The sequence below is a fragment of the Microtus pennsylvanicus genome, chromosome 5, assembly GCF_037038515.1.
Source record: "Microtus pennsylvanicus isolate mMicPen1 chromosome 5, mMicPen1.hap1, whole genome shotgun sequence".
NCBI classification, from domain to species: Eukaryota; Metazoa; Chordata; class Mammalia; order Rodentia; family Cricetidae; genus Microtus; species Microtus pennsylvanicus.
This window is the reverse complement of record NC_134583.1, coordinates 87,141,283-87,160,265: the sequence shown is the minus strand read 5'-3', so window position 1 is coordinate 87,160,265 and position 18,983 is coordinate 87,141,283. Positions and strand designations below refer to the sequence as shown.

The window sequence follows — 18,983 nt, the reverse complement described above, 5'->3', positions numbered from 1 at the left end:
CCAGCAGCCCCAAGAGATCCACCTAACTGTTCCCCAGTGCTGGAATTCCAAGGGTGTGCCACCATGCCCTGCTTTTTCATCCTCCACACAGAGATGCTGAGAGAGAGTTGTCAAAGACTTTTAATCAGCTCTGGAGTAGCCTGGTCAAACGAAGGCAGAGGCACTTAAAGGCCAGGCCTCAACTCCTAGACAGCTCAGGGACAACTAGGTAGGGCTGGTAGATGTCAGGGGCCAGCAACTTCAGGGTGAACTCAGTGATGATAGCTGTGAGGCCCCAGACACGATGTGGTCCATTCAAGAAGACAGGCATTGTGTAGCGGAAGTGGCCGCCCTGGCAGAAGTGGGTATACCCCTGGTTCTGTGTCTGCAGCAAGTGGGCCAGAGACAGCTCAAACACTTCATCCACCTGTGGGCAGGAGACAAGGAGAGGGTGGACAGAGGACTGCCTCTGAATCCACCAGTAGGACATCCCAACTCCCCAGTACCCCCCATTCACCTCCTCAGGGTTGGGCCTGAGGCTCTGCAGATCCAATGGGCCCACGTTGGCAAGCACGGGGACTACAGTTGCCTTTGCCTGGGGTAGGAGGAGGGTGAGCAGTCAGGAGAAGCAAACCTCAGAGGCAGACTTGCTCTGCCATTCAGAGGCCTTGGGTAGTCATGGCCCAGACCTCCAGTCCTTTTCCTTGGCTTCTAGCAATGCTGCCTGATTACAAGTTCGAAGAGTTTTAACCCTCTGCCCTCACCGGTACTACCCTGAAATCACCCACTTGCCATTCAAGCCCAGAGCAACGCAGCCTACCCTGCACGCCTTCCTTGGACCCTGAGCAGGGCAGGCTCACCCTTGGGGTACACAGCGGGACAGGATGAGATGGCTCACCGGGTCATACACAGGCTGCAAGACACCCCACACGTGCTCCTTGGGCACTTCTAGACCCAGCTCCTCTTGCGTCTCCCGAAGGGCCGTATGTATTACATCTTGGTCGTCGGGGTCACACTTACCGCCTGGGAAACTGAATGAGTAAAGGGAGTCTTGGGACCACAGGCCTTCAGGGGACAGTTTACCTCCCTATATCATTAGAGTTAGGGGGTGAGGGGAGGCACTGGAGATGCAGGTTAGGGCATGAGGACGGCAGCAGGGCAAGACTATCCTGTTGCTCCGACACCCCAAGTCTGCCTGTTGTATCCCAGCGATACAGACTTTGACCCTGCAGTGTTCTCAATTCTGCTGTGGGAGAAGCCAAAGAAGAGAAACCCCGGACGGGCTCCCTCCAGTTCCCGGTAAGGAGCAGAGTCCAGTTTTTGAAGGGAAAAATTCAGCGGGCTGTACGGGCCGCAGGAGGTGCGCCGGCGGCCGGCGTACCTGACTTGCCCCTTGTGCCTCCCGCGCAGGCGGCTGGAGCGCAGCGTGTAGAGCAGCGCTGGGACACCGCGCACCAAGCACAGCGGCACGAGCACTGCGGCCGCCGCAGGCCGCGAGCGTAGCCGGGCAGTGGTCCCAGCTAGCAGCTGCCGGCAGCGCTGCTCGCCCTCGGCGGACAGGCAATCAGGCAGCATGTCTCAGATGACCGGGACACGGAGGGCACCGGCCCGCGCGGAGCCGGGAACCAAGCGGGACCCGGAAGGGGGCGTTGCTGGGGACTGAGGGGCGGAGACTCAGGGCCGGTCGGAAGCGTGTGTGCCTGCTGGGGCGGGGCCTCGGGTGGAGTCGGGAATCGGATCGGTCGGGGACGGCAGGTCCGGGACTGCCGGAACGGAACAAGGCTTCAGAGGCCGCCGGGACGGGGCCTGCTCCAGAGGGCTTCGGAGGCGGACGGGGCAGTGCCAGCTGGGGCGGGGCCTCGGAAGCCTTCGGGGGCGGGGCATACAGGGGCGAGAAGGCGGGATCAGCTGTTATTGGGCAGCAGAGGTGATTGGGGTGGGGCATCTGAGGAGGGGCTTGCTAGATGAGGGTAGAACCGGTTTTGTGTACCGGGACCAGAGCGCCGCCTTAGAGAAAGACCTTGCCTAGAGCCCGTGGAGGCGTGTCCGAAAAAGTGGCCCCCCCCTGACTTAAGTTTCTTTCCGGGGGCGTGACTTCCCTATCAGTGCAGCCGGGTTGTTTTGGTCTTTGTGTTTCCGGAACGCTTGGGTGACCTGAATTGACTTCAGATTCGGGAGTTGAGATGTCTGGCTGGTGAAGATCTGCTGGGCTCCTTGTCTCTCGCTCCTGCAGGTGTCCGTGCTTTCCAGAAGGTCTCACAGGAAGAGCTCCGGGATAAGCAAAGTCGGAGTCTTCCGGTTCCCCGGGGCGCCCACCCCAAGAGAATGAAGGATACGCGCCTCTCCCAGCCTTATCCCACCAGTGTCTGTCGAGCAGGAATCCAGCCCCTGTCCACCTGAACTTTACTCTCCGGCCTTGATTGGCTCTCCAGTCTACACGCGTCCCTACTCTGGCCTGTGTGATCCCTACCAGTCATATTAAGCACCCCTCTATGGCCCCTAGCCTTCAGAACCAGCCTTGGGGCACAGCTTTTAAATGGAGTAACAGGTGTCGGATGTACTTGGCTGTGTGACTGTGAGCAGAAGCCTCTCCGAGCCGGTTACGTCCTTATATGGGTGCACAAAGTAGGGGACACACCAGGTTAAGTGCAGCCTTGCTGGTGTCATTAGTGTTACCATCACCCTGTGCTCCTGGGTCCAGCTTTTGGATACCTACAAAGGTGATGGGACCGTCTTGTCTGGGAGTTCCTGTGGACAGAGTGCTCTGACTCCCGGTGTCAAGCAGTTTAATGTGGGGGAAGGACAATTGAAACAGGATTTAGAGAAGTCGTCTTCGAGGCAGGGGTCAGGATTCAGGGCTTCTGAGTAGGAGTCCTGATTCCAAGATTGGAGGCCCAGACTGACTTTGAGGCAGGAACCACTGCCATCAGGGCTTCCTTAGAAGATGTCTTACAAGAGGAGGATGGGAGAGGTGGGGCACAGGGTAAAAGTGCTTCCAAAGCACTTGGCCATCACTGGGAGTGTTGGCTAGGTTCCAAGCACAAGGCAGAGGAGGACAGGAGCCCCAGCTTGGCTGGGAGGGTTGGGTCTTCCTGATCTCCATCAGGGCCGATGTTGGGGAGAGGGTACGGTGCCAGCCGAGCCCTTGGGATTCCAATGTGGCCAGGGGCTCCAGGGTACAGGTCCTGGTAAGGGAAAGGCCTGTAGGTGGCAGGGGCCAGCAGGACCTCTGGGGCAGGCAGCAGCTGATGGTGCGGCTGGGTAGGGGTCCTGCAGTCGGAAGCTGAAGCTTTACTGGCTTCTGAGGGAGGAAATGGTTTAAGTGGCTCACAGATTTTCCCTTGTAAGCCCAGTCCTAATACTGAGACCTGTCCTGTCTGCCTTGTCCCTGGTCACCCATCTTGACCTGCTTCAGTATTTCTTCTTGTTCTCGTCTCTGCTTGGACTTTCTTCCTTAGCTTCTCCTCTATCCAAAAACCCTCTCCCAGTCCCAAGATGGGCTTCCATCTCCGATGCCCAGCTTGGGATCCACCTCCTCCAGGAAGCCCACCAGGCATCCCTCCTGTGCTCTATACTTTGTCCCTGCCCTGGACCTTTCTGCCTAGGGGGTGAGGGTGGGCTATTGCTGATCACGGTGAAGCCCCTTCCTGGAGACCTGTGTGCCTGGCATAGTGTTTGGGCTGGGTCCTCACCTTTCTCTCGTTCTGCCGAACCCTTAAGGAGGCAGGGACCAAAGTTGTTACGACTCCGGGCTGTGATGCTGAGCAGTGGCCTTGGGGACACAGGCCTGAAGATAGGACAAGCAGGAATGGGGTAGGAGGTCAAGGGGAGCCCCACCCCAGATATTATGGTCAGAGTCAGATAGAGATCCCATGGCAAACCAGAACACATAACAGTGAAACAGGTCAGGAGTGAAGGCCTTAGGAGCTGCCTGGGTGGAGCCTGGGGCCAGGGCTGGGCTTAGAGCAAGAAGACATGTGTGAGACAGTACCATGAGTCCAGGTCGCTCTCTCTGAAGCCTTTGGCAAAGGGGTTGCTGGCAATTTTCAGCTGTGTGATCTACAGAGAGAAAGTTTAGTTACTGGCTGGCCTCCAGCCATTTGGGCCCCGAAGAGCCCACACTTCGGCATTTTGTCCCTTGGGAACTCCCAGTCACCCACCCAGACCCCCTTGGCCCAGGATCTCCAGAGCCACCATGCAGGCAGATGCCCAGTGGGCAGGAGGAATCTCCAGCCTCAGTCTCCACCCCTCAGAGGAGGGCTGGTCCGCGTGAGCTCTGGCGTGACCCACCCTGTGGTTCTGATAGGCTGTCACTGCTGTGAACTGGGTCTCTGTGAAGACAAAGGATTTGAAGTTTTCCTGGGCGTAGCGGGCGCTGTCCTTGCGTGGGTCCACGAAGACCACGTGGAAACGGGGCTGGTAACGGTGCATGGAGTTGAGAATGATCTGTAGGAGGCGGGAGCCAAGTGCAGGGCCAGAGCTAGTACACCGCCCTCCTGGGCCCACCTGTTCTTTGCCTTCAAACTACCTCTCCAGCCTGCCATCGTGCTACCCAGCCCTGCTCATCTTTCAGCTGCACGCTGACTGGCCTCCCTGCCTCCCCATCCTGTCCTGCCCCATCTCCACACAGAAGCTGGGCAAGACACATGAACTCGCTTTAAATCCTCTATAGCTCCCATCCACAGAGAGGAGAAGCCAGGGTTCTCACTCGGCACCTGGCCCCGTGTGACAGCCTACCCGCCACTTCCCTTAGCATCTTTTCACTTCAGCCCCACTGGGAGTCTCCTGACTCACTCCATATTGTCTGGCCTCAGGACCTGTGCTCAGGCTGTCTCCTAGGCTTCAAACACCTTCCTTTCGCACCTTCCCTTCCTCCCTCTCTTCCTTCAGATACCCGTTCAAATACCACATCAGCCCTGCTAGCTCCAGGCTCTCCCCAATCCGAGTGCCACCCTGCCACAGCTGCCACAGTCCCCCCCAGATGGCTTAGTGGCTTGCGCCTCACGTGGCCGTTGTCGTCCATCAGGTTGTTGGTCAGCTTGAGTTTGTCAAAGGACACGATCTGACGCATCCACTGGGCGCCCTTGGCTGGTGAGTCAGGGTGGAAGTGCACTCTGCCAGGTGTGGCAGGATCGGCCTTGCCTGCCACCAGCCAGGCAGAGCTGTGGAAGGCGTACCTGGGGGAGCAGATTGAGAGGTCAGGGGCTGTCCCTATCCTGGTCGGTGCCAAGTCTGACCAAGACAATGGTGAAGAGGATGATCCTGACCCCACATGCTCAGTCTGCCTGGTAAGTATCCTCCATTTTTAATTAATTCTGTACGTGTGTGCATGCTTGTGCCTGCCTCAGGCTAGCCCACTCCCTCTGTGCTAGGCTAGCCCACTCCCTCTGTGGTAAGCTTCCTTCTGCCTAAAGGCTGTTGCCCCGGGCTAGGTTTCCCTGGCAGGAACTCAGAAGGGCTCCATATCACCCTGTCCCCAGGGGCCCAGACCTGTATCTTTTGTCATCCAGAGGGATGAAGTCCATGAGCAGAGCATAGTCAGCCAAGGTGTCCATGCCCAAGATCTTCACCTGGAAGGTGGGGAACATCCTCCTGCGGGAGGGAGGTGCTCAGCCTCGCTGTGGCCCCACCCCCTGCCCAGCCCCCACCGGCCACTCCCATACCGTCCAGCTTTGGTGACAATCATTTCTGTGCCCAGCTGGTTGAATTCTTCCCACAGGGGCTTCATCTCCAGCTGGACCATCACGCTGGACACCCGTGGGTTCTTGGGGCCCTGCTCCGTGGCCTCCACCATGGCTTGGGCTTCCGAACCTGATGGGTATGACATCCCCAGCCGGGGCTCTGGGGGAGCAAGTACCCCGAGGCCAGCAGACAGGAAGACTGTGGAGAGAGGATGAATCTGTGAGTCCTGCCCTTGGCAGCTCACTGTCCATCCAGCCTCATCCTTCAGGGAGTGGCCACTGCCTCTTCCTCTGGGAGGTCTCCCTGCCTGCCAGGCTTCTGTTCCCAGTGCTGTCCGAAAGCATCACCCCGTAAGCGTTCAGTTACAGTGAACTTTGTTTGTTTGTCTCCCCCCCCCCCCCGAGACTTTAGCCCAGGCTGGTGTCAAACTCCAAAGATGTCCTTGAACTTTGGAACCTCTTGTCTCCACTTCCCAGGGCCTGGGGTTACGAGCCTGTGTCATCATGAATCTCTGGATGGGACTGTTGAAGCATGGTAGTATTCGGTAGCCAAGGCTAGCCATAAGCTAGAGGGAATCCTCCTGCCTCAGCCTTTCAAGTCCCAGGATTACAGCCACTGTTTCTAATTTAAAGCCTTTCCCTCAGCGAGATCCTAGAGGGCAGAGACGAGAGCTACATGGCCTTGGACAGGTTGCCTCACCTCTGAATCCCCAGTTTCCGTGTCTCCTAGGGCAGACACACACACTGGTGTGGGGAGCGGAGTGACAGTGGAGGCTCTTCATAGGTGACATGCGCACAGACGGCGGGAAAGGGAGCAAGTGTGTCACAGGAGCACAAAGCTCCGTGGAGCCCCCACCCCCCAGTGCTGTTTACGGGGAAGGGGGCTGAAGGCGGATCCAGTTCATCCAAATTACCTAAACTATCTTCCTTCGACTTTCCTATGCCCCGGCGAAACCTTTAAATTGTAGCTAGGGTATACCTAAGGCAAACTTTACCGAGTCAGCCGTGTCTAATCACACAGCTCACGGCATTAGGACTGAAAACAATACACGCGGGTGGTGAGGTGGCTCCGCGCGTGAAGGAGCTAACACGCCCGAGCAGCCGAGTTCAGTTCCCAGGACTCACGTGGTAAAGAGGAAACTGACTTCCACTTGTGCTCACTGCTAGTTCGCTGTCTGTTGACGTCATAGACAGCAGGATTGGAAGCAGCTTGGGGAGGAAGGGTTTATGTGGCTTAGAGCTCTCAGTCCATCACTGAGGGAAGCCAGGGCAGGAACTCAAGCAGGAGCTTGGCGGTAGGAACTGAAGCCATGGAAGAATTGCTCACTGGCTTTCTCCTTGTGGCATGTTCAACTTTGTTTGTTTGTTTGTTTGTTGTTATTTGTCTCTGTGTACCCCTGGCTGTCTGGGAACTTGCTCTGTAGACCAGGCTGACCTTGAGCTCAGAGATCCACCTGCCTCTCTGCTGGGACTGAAGGTGTGCGCCACCACCCTCTGGCTCAGCTTGCTTAACCGCCTGCTTGAGGAGGCACTACGCCAGTGGGCTGCATCCTCCACATTAATCTTTGCCCTATAGACAAGCCCACAGGCCAGTTTGATGCAAGCAATTCCTCGGGTGAATTCCCTCTACCAAAGTGACTCCAGTTTGTGTGAAGTTGACAACTAGCGGGCACACTTACAAAATAAATATTAACATAAAATACTGACACTAGGCCGGGAACACAGCTCAGTTGGTAGATTGCTTTTCTGGTGTCCACAGAATGCTAGGTTTGATCCCCAGCGCCATGTTAAAAACACTGCAACATGGTCGTACATGCCTGTAATGCTAGGACTTGAAGGTAGAGGATCGGAAGTTCAAGGCTCGTCTTAGTTATGTAGTGAGTTTGAGGCCAGCCTGGGCTATATGAAACCCTGTCTCGAAACAAAACAAAGAAAAGAAAAGGGAAGAAGAAATAAAAATAACAAGCAAATAAAATAGGACTCCGATTCAAAAACCACAAATAAAGAAAACAGTAGCACGGTTCTCAGTGAGATGCAGGTCCAGCTGTCAAGATGGCTGCTAGGGCAAGAAAAGAAGGCAGAACTTAACCAGTGTGGGTGGAATTATGGAGAAACTGGAATCCTAAGGTGGGTGGGATTTTAAAATGGTGTAGCCTTTGAGGAAATCAAAGGCTTCTTACAAAACTAAACGTGGAATCACCAAAGAAACCTACATAAAGATGTCGGTACACCCGCCTGGGGACCACACTGCTTATAAGAGCCAAAAGGCAGAAGCAATCGAGTGTCCACTTACAGATGAGCAGATAAACAAAATGTAGCTCACGATTACAATAATAATTATAGTAATTAGCCCTCAAAGGAAAGGACTTTCTGAGACTGTGTGTGAACATTCTCTCAGTGAGATAAACCAGAAGCACTGGGTCAAACCGTATAAATTCTGTTCACAGAAGGTAAAAAGTTACAGAAACACAGAGAGTTCAGTGGGGATGCCAGGGCCCAGGAGAAGGAATGTTCCGTGGGGATGAGAGTTTCAGCTTTCTAAGACACTGAAAGCAGACTGATGAGGGGCACACAGCCAAGGGTATCCTAATGCCCGACGCTGTAAGCTTAACCATGGTTAACACGGTTAAGTTTTACATGATATACCCTTGCTGCAGTTTAAAGGTTTTGTTGGGGATATACCACGGCAGTTGAGCCCTTGCCTAGCATGTACTTGTTTTCAATGCCCAGCACTGAATTTTAAAGAAGGTTATTTTGAGCCAGATGTGGTGGTGCACACCTGTACACCCAGCGCCTGGAAGCTGAAGTTACCCTAAGCTACATACTGAATTTAAGGTCAGCCTCAGCTACATGATACCCCTGCTCAATGCGGAAACAGAAATTGGTGAAGAACAACATTCCAGTAAGGGACTGAGGACAGGAGGGTCCACAGAATCCTTGGTGGCCAGGTCTCCATTCCCAGCAGCACCACCAGGTCAGCCTGAGAAAGGGGGCTGCTGGACGGATAGAGATGAAGAGAAGGGGAGGGCTGGTGAGCTGGCTCAGCAGGTAAAATGGTTGCCATGAAAGCCAGACAACCTGAGCTTCATTTCTAGAATCCACCAGGCTGGAAAGAGAACCACAAAAGTTGTCCTTGAACTCGCACAAGTCCCACGGCTGCCCCACCCTACCGTGCAGGAAATCACAGCTTGTTCAACAATTATAAACAATGAGAAAGACAGACGCTGGAGGTGTCTAACACACCAGGTGGGCAGTGCCACTGTTTACAGAGCCTGTCTGGATGGGGCTTTGCAGCAACCCTGACTGCCCCTGACCCATGAAGGGGTCATAAGATCCTGGGATCGCAGAGGGAATGGAGGCTTTTGGGCAGGATCTGAGGTTGTAGCTTAGGGAGCCTCCTATCCAGTTGTCCAAGCCCCTGAACCCCATCCACTTATGAGGCCACCTCTACTGCCTGAACCATACCTACCTGCCATGCAGACAGCAGGATCTCAGCTCAGGCGGGGCTGCAGCCTCGCCCAGGAGGAGTAGCCAGCAACGCTGGGTTGTCCTATCTGCTCAGCAACAGAACTCACTCTCGAGCGTGCACAAGTCCTCAGTTCTCAGCACTGTCCTTCCCTCTTCAATTGTCCTCTGTCCACGTCCCTGGCTAAGACTTTTCCTCCTGAGATGGCACTTGGTCAGGATGTTCATAAAGTCTGGCTCTAGGATGTCCAGGGTGGGGGGTCTCCAAACCACCTCTGACTGTAGTGTCTGGAGCTGGGCCACTGGCTGGGTTTAGCTCCAGGGGCAGGCACATGTGGAAGGGGGCAGGTGGGGAGGTTGTGACGTTGCAAAGCTCCCCCTCTCCTCTCCTGGTCCTCTCTCCCTTCTCCAGCTGAGGGCCCCCCAGCTATTTCTGATCAATGGTCCCAGTGCAGGTGGGGGTGGAGTGCCATCTTGAGGACAGCCTGGTGTCCACAGGGGCCAGGATCCGGCTAGATGGAAGAGCTGAAAGGGGGGGGAGAGCAGCAGGAGAGGTGGCAGATGAGAGCTAAGTGCAGAGGTGATGCCCTCCCTCACAGCCGAAGACCCCAGCCTGCTAGTATTGAATGGGATAAGGGACTAGCAGGAAACACAAGAGAGGCAGGAAGAGCTCCAGACTGGGTAGTCAGATATTCGGATCTTCCTGCCAGTCTCGACTGCCTCGGTTTCCCTGACTTCCGTGAATAATCAGCTCTGCCTGGGATGTTCTGGCCTTAGCTGAAAACAGCATAGCAGGGGTCAAGCCCTCACCTGATGATCATCTGTCATCTCCCTTAGGGTAAACTGAGGCAGTCTGTGCATCCACTCTAACCACTGGTCCCTCTCCAGCCTTGCCAGGCACCTCCTCCAAGCTTCCCCATCTGTCCTGAGGGAAACCTAGTCACCACCCAGGGATGGGGCTTGGAAGCCTGCACTTCCTTAGCTGAGGGCACCCTTTGACTAGTGGCCTGTGCTAAATGACCCACAGAAATTCACCTGGCCAGATCCCCTCAGCCCACCCTGGGAAGGAATAGCCAAGCCTCTTTAGAGTCTGGTGCTGCTGGGGACAAACAGGCAGGACCCAAACCCATGGCTGGAGGAGTGCTTTTCTCCGAGTGTGGTGCACTCAGATTAGCTAGCCCTGCCTCCTGCCGCCACTCAATGTCCCTCAGCCTCAGATTCCAGCCTGAAGCTGGATGGGCACCTCCCCCCTCCATACACACATGGAGAGGGGTGCGGTGAGGATCCCACCCTGCCCATACACACATGGAGAGGGGTGCGGTAAGGGTCCCACCCTGCCCATACACACATAAAGAGGGGTGCGGTGAGGGTCCCACCCTGCCCATACACACGTGGAGAGGGGTGCGGTGAGGATCCCCCCATACACACGTGGAGGGGTGCGGTGAGGGTCCCACCCTGCCCATACACACCTGGAGGGGTTGCGGTGAGGGTCCCCCCCCTGCCCATACACACGTGGAGGGGTGCGGTGAGGGTCCCACCCTGCCCATACACACGTGGAGGGGTTGCGGTGAGGGTGCCCCCCTGCCCATACACACCTGGAGGGGTGCGGTGAGGGTCCCACCCCCCATACACACGTGGAGGGGTGCGGTGAGGGTCCCACCCTGCACTGATTCATACTCCACTGTGTGAGGACATTGACATTGGCTCTGGAGCTTTTGCCCAGGCAAGAAAGCAAGAAAGGGGTGCTGTCTTCAAGTCAAAGGGCACCAGAATCTCCCAGGGGCCTCTAGTGAAGTGTGCCCCAGCCCTCCTGCCTCAGGATTCACTGTGGTGGGTGGGAAGTGGGAGACAAAGGAGAGGTTTGAGAGATCTGTCCCAGTCTCTGCAGATCCTCCTCAGCCCAGGTTCCCAGAAGCGGGCCAGCCTGGGCGTCTGTTGGGTTGTGTGTGTGGTGTGTGTGTGTGTGCGCGCACTCGCGTGCTTGTCTTTGATACTTGTAATGGGAAACACACATAGCATAGACACGCTAACTCACAGCCTACATGCACACACATGAACTCAGAGGCCCACTCACGGCAGGACAGTGGATGAAGCTTTTGTGTGTGTGCGTACCGTCTCTCCATCCACACGGGGGACAAAGCCCGGCACATGAACACAGGCACCCCTCCCTAACTGGCCTGCCTGCCTGCCTGCCCCAGGCTCCTGCTGGCCCCCACTGCCCTCTCATCCATCTTGTCTGCCAGCTGGTCCCTGGCGCACCCGTATCCTTCACACCTTCTCATCTCTCAGCTCAATACCAGGAGGCGGCATGGCAGCCATGGCCGCAGGGAGATAGATGGGCCAGGCAGACTGCAGAGGTCCAGCGCGTGAGGCTGCAGAAGGACAGAGCTCTGGGCCCCAGCATCCTGACCTTTTTGCCTGCCCCAGAGGGAACCTGGGTAAGGGGACCAGGGGTTACCACCAGGACCTTGTGCTGGTGGAGGTGGAGGTCAATCCAGCAGGGCAGACACAGAGACCTGCTCAGATTCCAGGTTGTGCTCACTCCCCTGATGCTACTGGGTGGGGGGAGGTAGAGAAGGTGGTGGTAACTGAACTTTGGCTTCCTTCTGCCCGACCCAAGCCATCTCCCCGCCCCCGCCCCAGTGCCCTGCAGCTGGACAGTTGTCCTGGTGACACCTCTTAGGCATCCTGAATCCCTTGAGTCACCTGGAAATTTGCATCTAGGCCATGTGCCTAGCTACATACAGATCACCCCAAAAGAACACTTGTGGGCCCAGGACCCTTGGTAACACATACACACGCTAGGAACCCTTGGGTAGGCACAGCTGTGCATACTTACACGGGTACATGTCTGTAGGGGGCTGGGGATCCCTCCTGGGCTCTTGAAAGTCCCTCTCCAGATTGGTCTCCACATATAGGATCTCTCCCTATTTCCAGGATGTGTGGCCAGATGTGGGCACAGAGATGGTTGTCACTGGTCCCAGGTCCAAGGCTACACTTACTGGCCCTTCCCTCAGTTTCCCCTTCAATGTGCTGTGCCCACATGTCCAGGTCCTTGCATGGTCCTGTGGGCATTCTTCTGCTCCTCCACCCACCTCCCCAAAGAGAGGCCATGCTGGGCAGAGAACAAGAACCATGGTTTCCAGGTACATTTTATTTTATATCGTGGGATTGGTTGTCTGACAAGGGGCATGGTGCCCAGAGTAGGACAGAGGACCCTGGGCTTGGAAATGTTCCTTATCCTCAGATATGGAAACTGAGACCAGGCAGGTATGACTTGGGTTAGGGAGCCAGGGTGGAGCTGGAGGTCAGTTCGGGCAGAGCAGGCACAGAGACCCGGATCCTCTCAGATTTCATGAAAGCCACGTGTTTCTCGTAGTAGGCAGCCTCATTAATGAACACGGGGTACACAGTGGAGTTCCCCTCGTATAGCACGTCCTCACCACTGAACAGCTTGAAGATGGGTTCACCGGGCCTCAGTGGCTCAAAGTCATGGTCCTGGGAGAAGAGCCAAGGCCAAGGTAGCTGGGGCCATGATCTCTGCCCCCATCCTCCCTCTCCCAGGAAGGAGTAACTCTAGCCTTGCCAAGGAACACTGTCTAAAAACAGGGTTAGTTCTGAGAAATATGTCATCAGGCGCAAGAACATCATGGAGTATACTATGCAAATTAGGACAGCAATGACATCATCAGGAAATACCCTCTCACCAGAACTGCTTCTGCCTACAGTCTCCTCTTGGACAAAGTATAGAACAAGCTTATATTTTTTAAAGTAAACTCCCTAAAGTAACTGTTATTACATATCATTAGCAAAGCTTATGGGCAGACCTGGTGTACAATGCTCTGCCAGGTGTCAGATACTCTAGAAAATACTAAGACTGCTGCAGGAAAGGCCACAGGACTGCACAAGACCCTGTTCAACAACGACCCCGTGTGGAGAGTCAGCTCACAGACACGAGGTTGCTTGCATATCCATGAAAAAGAACATTTGCACTTCCAATCAGGTGACAACGTCTGGTCCCCATTGCTCTTCAGTTAAACAGCCACCCAGGGGCCTCCCTCCACTCCAAGTGTGAAGATTTGTGCTGCTCCAAATGCCGGGTACAAGGCGGGGCTTCAGCTGCAGGCTTGGACGGGATCAGCCTCTGGTCCACTAGGATTCTAAGGTACTGGGGGCTCTAAGGATTCTAAGGGGTAGGGTACCACCCCCAACCCTCGTTTCCCGCAGGACTGACCTGGAGCTGAGGGTGCACAGTGCCAGCCAGGTCGCCGTCTGCGGTGCGTGGAAAGTCCACTCTACCCAAGATCCTGTAGATGTCTATCTCAAAGGCCGGAAAGGCCTTGCCTGTGTAGAGTGTGACTGCCTATTTCTCCGTTTTCCAGGAGCCAGCCCTCCCCCCCACCTCAGTTTCCCTAAAAGCTACTGTGGGGTCTCACCTTGGTTGAAGAGTTCAATGAAGTCCAGAGTGGAGGCCACCAGAGTTCTCATCTGTGAGAACAGGTCGGCCAGCAGCACGCCCTGAGGCTGGGGGCCCAGCTCTAGACCTGGGGACCAGGAAGGGAAAAGTCAGGCAGGTGCCCCAGGCCCAGACACCTACAGGAGGTCCCGCCCCTCTGGGTGCTGATTCTGCCCTCCAAGCGTCTGTCCTACCCCTTCCAACTCAGCCTCTCCAGGCCCTGACTCCATCCACCCTTCGGCCCTCTTCTCCCTGCCTATTTCTCCTACCCCACCTGCTCACCGATTCCATTCTTGGACACAGATTCCACGCTGTAGGTCTCTGCTCCTGGTGGCTCATACTGCAAGAGGCGGCAGGGCAGCCCCGGGTTCTGCAGCTGTAGAGTGAGGGGGGCCAATCAGAATCCAGGCCTTCTTGAGAGGGGAAACTGAGGCACTGAGACTGGGAAGAGCAGTGTACAGGAAGCACAGTGTCATTTGCCCTGTCCCACCTCTCTCCCTTGGTTGGAAGGTTCCAGAGACTCTGGAGTACCTGCAGGTGGCAGGCCTCTGGGAACAGGGGACAAGCAGAGGTGACTCTGGTCCCTTGGCCCTGCTCCCTGCCCTCCCTCTCCCTGCTCTCTAGGGACCACCTGTAGGTAGCGGCACAGGTGCAGGTTGAAGGAGCTGTGGGAGGCTTCAGAGATGAGGCAGACCCCAGTGTTGGCCGTGGTGTTGTGCAGGTCCAGGATAAAGTCGAAAGCCTGGTCTGTGCCCTTGGGACCCAGTAGCTGGTTCAGCTCTCGGGCTCTTGTCACCTCATATGGGTCATTAGGAGTGGCTGTGGAACTGTGGGGAAAGTCGGGCACACCAGTCCCCATCATCTCAGCCTCCTCTTGGCTAGCTTCTCACCTTTGAGGGCTTGACTGAGATGCCACCTCCTACAAGAAGCTTTCCCAGACTGCTCTTGGCCAGGTTGGATGCTTCATGTAGCAAGTGGTACACACACACACACACACACACACACACACACACACACACACACACTCTTCCTCTGTGTCTCCTGGAACCTGAGGTTCACACCTCCTATTCCCCATGTGAATCTCACTCCAACTGGTAAGAGTCTGGTCTAAGGATCAGTGGCTGATCCAGGTTGCTGTCAGGACAGACTTACTGGAAGAGGTAACGTTGATCTGAATCTCTCTAAACCAGAGGGTCAATGAGCAAAGGCAGGGGTAGCTTGCTAGTCACAGAGGCGGGGGTGCAGGGATGCGGGGATGCGAGCCACAGAGGCGGGGGTGCGGGGATGCCAGCCACAGAGGCGGGGGGTGCGGGGATGTGAGCCACAGAGGCGGTGTGCAGGATGCTAGTACCCGGCTGTGGACCAGCCACCTTGGCCAAGCCTACTCACTTGAGGAAGGTGAGGGTGCAAGCGCGGTTGAGATCACAGCCCAGGTAACGGCGACAGGCAGCTGTGGCTGCTGGGTTGGCCAGAACTGGCATGGCTGAGAAGCTGGGTCTCTGCAGCTCCCCTGGAGCCTGCAGCCAGTGCTTGACCAGGTAGACACCACACATCTCATTCCCGTGGGTGCCCCCAGTCACAGCCACTCGGCGCAGGGGCTGCCGGGAGACAGGCAGGGAGCACATCCTGGTGTAGGGCAGGAGTTCACCAGACACAGAGCTCCCAGGTCCTGAGAAGTCTGAGGCAGAGGGCTGCTCGTGAAGAGGTAGCTGGGTGGTAGTGTCGGCTGTCTCCCACCTGTACCCAGAAGCCAAGCTCTAGGACACTTTCAGCTAAATTTTTGTTCCACTTGGAACCTCAGTCCTGCTTCTGGAACTTTCTTGGAGGGTGTGTTGCGCTCTCCACTTTTCTCTCAGAGGAGACAATTTTCCTTGATGTCTTTAGAAGGAAGGTCCCTTCACCTGTGCAACCAAGACAGGACCATGTTGTTCCTGAGAAGCCACATTGCCATTGTTACATTGTTACTAAGTCTCCATACCTTGCCAGGAGGTGGCTGAGAAATGCCTTTAACCTCAACACTCAGGAGACAGAGGCTAGAGGAGCTCTGTGAGTTCAAGGCCAGCTTGGTCTACAAAGCCAGTTCCAGGTCAGGCTTCAAAGCTACACAGAGAAACCCTATCTCCAAAAACCAAAACAAAACAAAAAAGAAAAAGAAAGAAAGAAAAGAAAAGAAAGTCTCCATACCTTATACCTTACAAGAATAATTTTCTTTTTCCCTAAAGCAAACGTGTCCTGCAAACCATGTTTTTCAACCTATGCTGAACTGGTAACCCCATAATATATGCCCAGCCCCTTGCCTTGTTGGACTCCCGAACAACTGTGGTGACCCCCCTTCCATGTATGCGTTCTTGTACTCATCTACCCCCAGACAGCCTTGAGCGCTGAGCCCCCATCCTTCTGCCCAGATGCTAACAGCCAATTATCTCAACAGCTCTTTCTGTCAACCTAACCCTTCCTCTCAAAAGCCAGTGAGGGGCTGGTCTCTGAAACCCTGACTTAGGGGGAGGCTGTTGTCTGGCCAGTCCGTTGTGCAGCTCTAAATGCAGCTTGCATTAATCAGGCAGCCGTAGGAATGGCTTTTTCTCAGGTCTAACACACATAAGCTGAGAAGAGGGAGTCAGACAGTCGGAAGGATGGACTGGTCCCACCCACACAATCTTCACCATAGAACTACACTCATTTTATAGATGGTAAAACCAATGCCAAATTTTCCAGGGAGAGAAGACTGCCACGCCATTAGCTGCAGCAAGCAGCTGGGCTCCAGGCCTCCTGCACCCTCCTCTGAACTGGCAGGAAGCCTCTGACAATCCTCTTACCTGCTGGGACGTGGCTGGGCTTCACTAGGCACAGGCCTGATGTGTCCACTCCTACCCGCTGTATTTGCAGGCCTGGAGCCCCCAGGCAGGAAGCATTTGTGCCCAGTTATTGGAGAACTGGGGGCGGGTGGCTGGGCTGAGAGCCAGGCAGCCAAAGTTCTTAGGGCCCCACCCCCAGCTCCTATAAGCTCCACCTGCCCTCACCCTCCACAGCCTACTGGGTCCAGGTCCCCCGGGGCCAGTTCCTGTCCTTGCCCTCTGCTCCTCCTCCGGGAACAGGGACAGTTCTGTGTGCCAGGGCCTCTGAGGACTCCTGCTGGAAGCTGCCCTTAACCCTTGGAAAATTAACTGTTGAGATTCCTGACCTGGAGGATTCCCAGTCCTCAGAGAGGATTTGGCTTTACTGACTGGCAAGGTAGTCAGGGCCTGGTCCCTGGTGGGTGGACAGGCCTGCCTGGAGTCCCGCCCAGATCCACCCAGAAAGGTGTTTTCCTTGCCGCTACTTAAGGCAGACAGCAGTGGGTTGTTACTCGTTTGTAGCCCCATCAGCCCTGTACCTTGAGGACCATCAGAAAAGAAGTCCCCTTCCCTCTGCCTTCCCTCTGTCCTTGCAGCTCTCCCCACTTCCTTAAGGCTGTGACCCATGGGGTTCAAATCTTACAGCTCATTGATGCTTCAAACAAAATTGCAAATTGTCTTGCCTAGTCTTTGTGGTCTTCAAGGGCGCTGTGACCAAAATGGATTTGTTTGCTCTGCTCTGGGAACAAACCCTTAGACCCAGTTTACAGATGTGGAAACTGAGGCTTAGGCAGAGTAGCTACGGATGCACTGAGCACTGGGGACAGTTGGACCTGGAAGGCAGGGTCTGGGCCCTTTCCACTCCCTGCTGTCTCCGTGGGGTCCAGGGGAAAGGCAAAGGAGAAGTCCTTGTCCCCTGACACAGGGCTGTCCCTCCCACTGAGCTCAGCTGTTCAGAGGTCTCTGAGGAGAGAGGCAAGATGGAGGCCGTGAACCATGCTGCGTGCAGCCGATTACCTCTGTCACTGTCCGTGCGGGGGCACCTGTGTCCCAGGGTGCCTTCCCTCTAAGACTGCTCCTGCTTTAGGTCCAAGATGACCAGATAGTTTGGGGCTTCTTGGTGGCGAGGGTTCTCTGGGCTAACTTTCCTCAAAGATGACTCAGGTGGCCCGAGCCTGTCCTCTGACCCTTCCCCACCCTGTTCACCTTTGTTCTCATCAGGGCTGCTGTCCTTTGGCGGGGAGCCGGAGTCGGTGAACTGTGGTTCTGAGCACCCTTTCTGGAGTCTGAGGCCTCAGCTGAGGGACGGCAGACACCTCCAGAAGGCCTCTGCAGAGGGTCACCGACCCTTCTGCCACCAGTCCCTAGGCTGTTCCCCAAGTCCTTCCCCTGTGGGGAGGGGAGGGGAGGTGGTTGGAGGGGATGAGCCTCCTTCCCAGTCCCCACTGTGCTTCAGCCCAAAGCCTTGGTGTTCAGTCTGAAGGCCACCCAGCTGATGGGTGCTGCTGACTGCTGCAGGCACTCTGAAGTCGGAATTGTTAGGCAATTTGGCTGTTTGGGGGGGGGGCAGTGTCCAGGGTTCTTCCTGCCAGGAGGCCCTGGGCTCCCAGCTATGGGGAGGGCAGCAGTGAAGAATGAATGCCTCATGTCCTTAGCCTCTCTGTTTCTGTGAGTCTCTCTCTCTCTTTCTCCCCCCTCCCCCATCACCAGACACAGCTGTGAACAGAATGAGGGGCAGGTCTGATGAGTTACCCCAAACCCCAGCAAAGAGGGGGCCCCCTGATAAGCTGTGCGGCCTGGAGGGAGGCGGTGCCCACCCTGGGTCTGGCATCCTGCTTGGGAAATGAGGGTGAGGCAGCTCTGAGCCTGAGGCAGCTGTGGGGAGTGGGGGCAAAGCAAGTGCAAGCCTGGAAAACTGGCATGGGCAAGAGCACCCCCAGATGAACAAGCACTAGAGCGATGGCCAGCAGGGGATCCACATCTCTTTAGTTAGGGAAACTGAGGCTCAGGAATGTATCAAAACTAAGCTCACCTCTCTTCCCAAGTTGTAAATCTTGATCCAAGATGGCCTTGTGGCCTGGGATCCATGCCTGAGGATCAGGGACCCAGTGACTTTGCAGGCCCTGCCTGACCCTCCACTCTTCTGACCAGGCTATGGTTCCTTTGTCACTGCTCAGCTCCTCTGGCCTGCCTGTCACATCTTGGTCAGGGTCCCTCAGCCTTGTTCCCTGTGTCCTAAGAGTGACATTGGCCACCCCCTACCAGCTTCTCCAGATTGCTGTGTCCTGTCAACTCTTCTCAATGACCTCCCATCTCCCTGCCAGTGACTCCCAAGGTGACATCTGAGACACAGCGTTTGTCAGCAGCCGTTCCACCATTTTCCTTCTGGGACTGAATCTTCCTGGAGTGCTCAGGCCACTCCGAGAGGGAGGCTGTTGTCTTGCAGGGCTTGTGGCATTGGCCTGGTGTTTTCCCCTAATGACAAGGGGATGACAGATGGCTTTGTCTTTCTTTGAAAGGGCTCTGGATGCCAGTCTTGGGGAATGAGCCAGGAAAGGACCTGAAAAG

The 18,983-nt window shown here is 55.7% G+C and overlaps 3 protein-coding genes across 4 annotated transcripts; all 3 read right to left on the bottom strand.

Annotated features, from left to right (window-relative positions):
• Nucleotides 1-102: 102 nt before the first annotated feature.
• Nucleotides 103-1,792, bottom strand: Nudt8 (nudix hydrolase 8). Its single transcript, XM_075972990.1, has 4 exons — nt 1,361-1,792; nt 878-1,010; nt 497-574; nt 103-406 (listed from the first exon to the last, which is right to left on the bottom strand). The coding sequence occupies exons 1-4, from the start codon at nt 1,552-1,554 to the stop codon at nt 179-181; spliced, it is 633 nt and encodes a 210-aa protein (XP_075829105.1). The 5' UTR covers nt 1,555-1,792; the 3' UTR covers nt 103-178.
• A 1,186-nt stretch (nt 1,793-2,978) lies between these two features.
• Tbx10 (T-box transcription factor 10) lies at nt 2,979-5,834 on the bottom strand. The gene is made up of 7 exons (XM_075974946.1): nt 5,643-5,834; nt 5,470-5,571; nt 4,985-5,156; nt 4,270-4,425; nt 3,971-4,038; nt 3,672-3,766; nt 2,979-3,280 (listed from the first exon to the last, which is right to left on the bottom strand). Exons 1-7 carry the CDS (start codon nt 5,804-5,806, stop codon nt 2,991-2,993), a joined length of 1,047 nt encoding a protein of 348 aa, XP_075831061.1. The 5' UTR covers nt 5,807-5,834; the 3' UTR covers nt 2,979-2,990.
• A 6,438-nt stretch (nt 5,835-12,272) lies between these two features.
• Acy3 (aminoacylase 3) lies at nt 12,273-17,928 on the bottom strand. Of its 2 annotated transcripts, none has more exons than XM_075972988.1 (7): nt 17,622-17,928; nt 14,971-15,482; nt 14,213-14,408; nt 13,864-13,957; nt 13,562-13,669; nt 13,360-13,469; nt 12,273-12,623 (listed from the first exon to the last, which is right to left on the bottom strand). In XM_075972988.1, exons 2-7 carry the CDS (start codon nt 15,204-15,206, stop codon nt 12,408-12,410), a joined length of 960 nt encoding a protein of 319 aa, XP_075829103.1. In that variant the 5' UTR covers nt 15,207-15,482; nt 17,622-17,928; the 3' UTR covers nt 12,273-12,407. The 2 variants fall into 2 exon arrangements, with proteins under 2 accessions (XP_075829103.1, XP_075829102.1); XM_075972987.1 differs by lacking the exon at nt 17,622-17,928 and adding an exon at nt 16,398-16,690.
• Between the last annotated feature and the right edge of the window lie 1,055 nt (nt 17,929-18,983).

Excerpts from the sequence above, each read along its gene's own strand:
- Acy3 (XM_075972988.1), bottom strand. The coding sequence starts at position 15,206 with ATGTGCTCCCTGCCTGTCTCCCGGCAGCCCCTGCGCCGAGTGGCTGTG. Across the intron at positions 14,409-14,970 it reads TGCACCCTCACCTTCCTCAA|TTCCACAGCCACTCCTAATG; the intron begins GTGAGTAGGCTT and ends CTTTCCCCACAG. Across the intron at positions 13,670-13,863 it reads TGTGTCCAAGAATGGAATCG|GTCTAGAGCTGGGCCCCCAG; the intron begins GTGAGCAGGTGG and ends CCTGGTCCCCAG.
- Nudt8 (XM_075972990.1), bottom strand. The coding sequence starts at position 1,554 with ATGCTGCCTGATTGCCTGTCCGCCGAGGGCGAGCAGCGCTGCCGGCAG. Across the intron at positions 1,011-1,360 it reads AGGCACAAGGGGCAAGTCAG|TTTCCCAGGCGGTAAGTGTG; the intron begins GTACGCCGGCCG and ends TTACTCATTCAG. Across the intron at positions 407-496 it reads TCAGGCCCAACCCTGAGGAG|GTGGATGAAGTGTTTGAGCT; the intron begins GTGAATGGGGGG and ends TCCTGCCCACAG.
- Tbx10 (XM_075974946.1), bottom strand. The coding sequence starts at position 5,806 with ATGTCATACCCATCAGGTTCGGAAGCCCAAGCCATGGTGGAGGCCACG. Across the intron at positions 5,157-5,469 it reads CTGGATGACAAAAGATACAG|GTACGCCTTCCACAGCTCTG; the intron begins GTCTGGGCCCCT and ends CTGCTCCCCCAG. Across the intron at positions 3,281-3,671 it reads TTCGGCAGAACGAGAGAAAG|AAGCCAGTAAAGCTTCAGCT; the intron begins GTGAGGACCCAG and ends TTCCTCCCTCAG.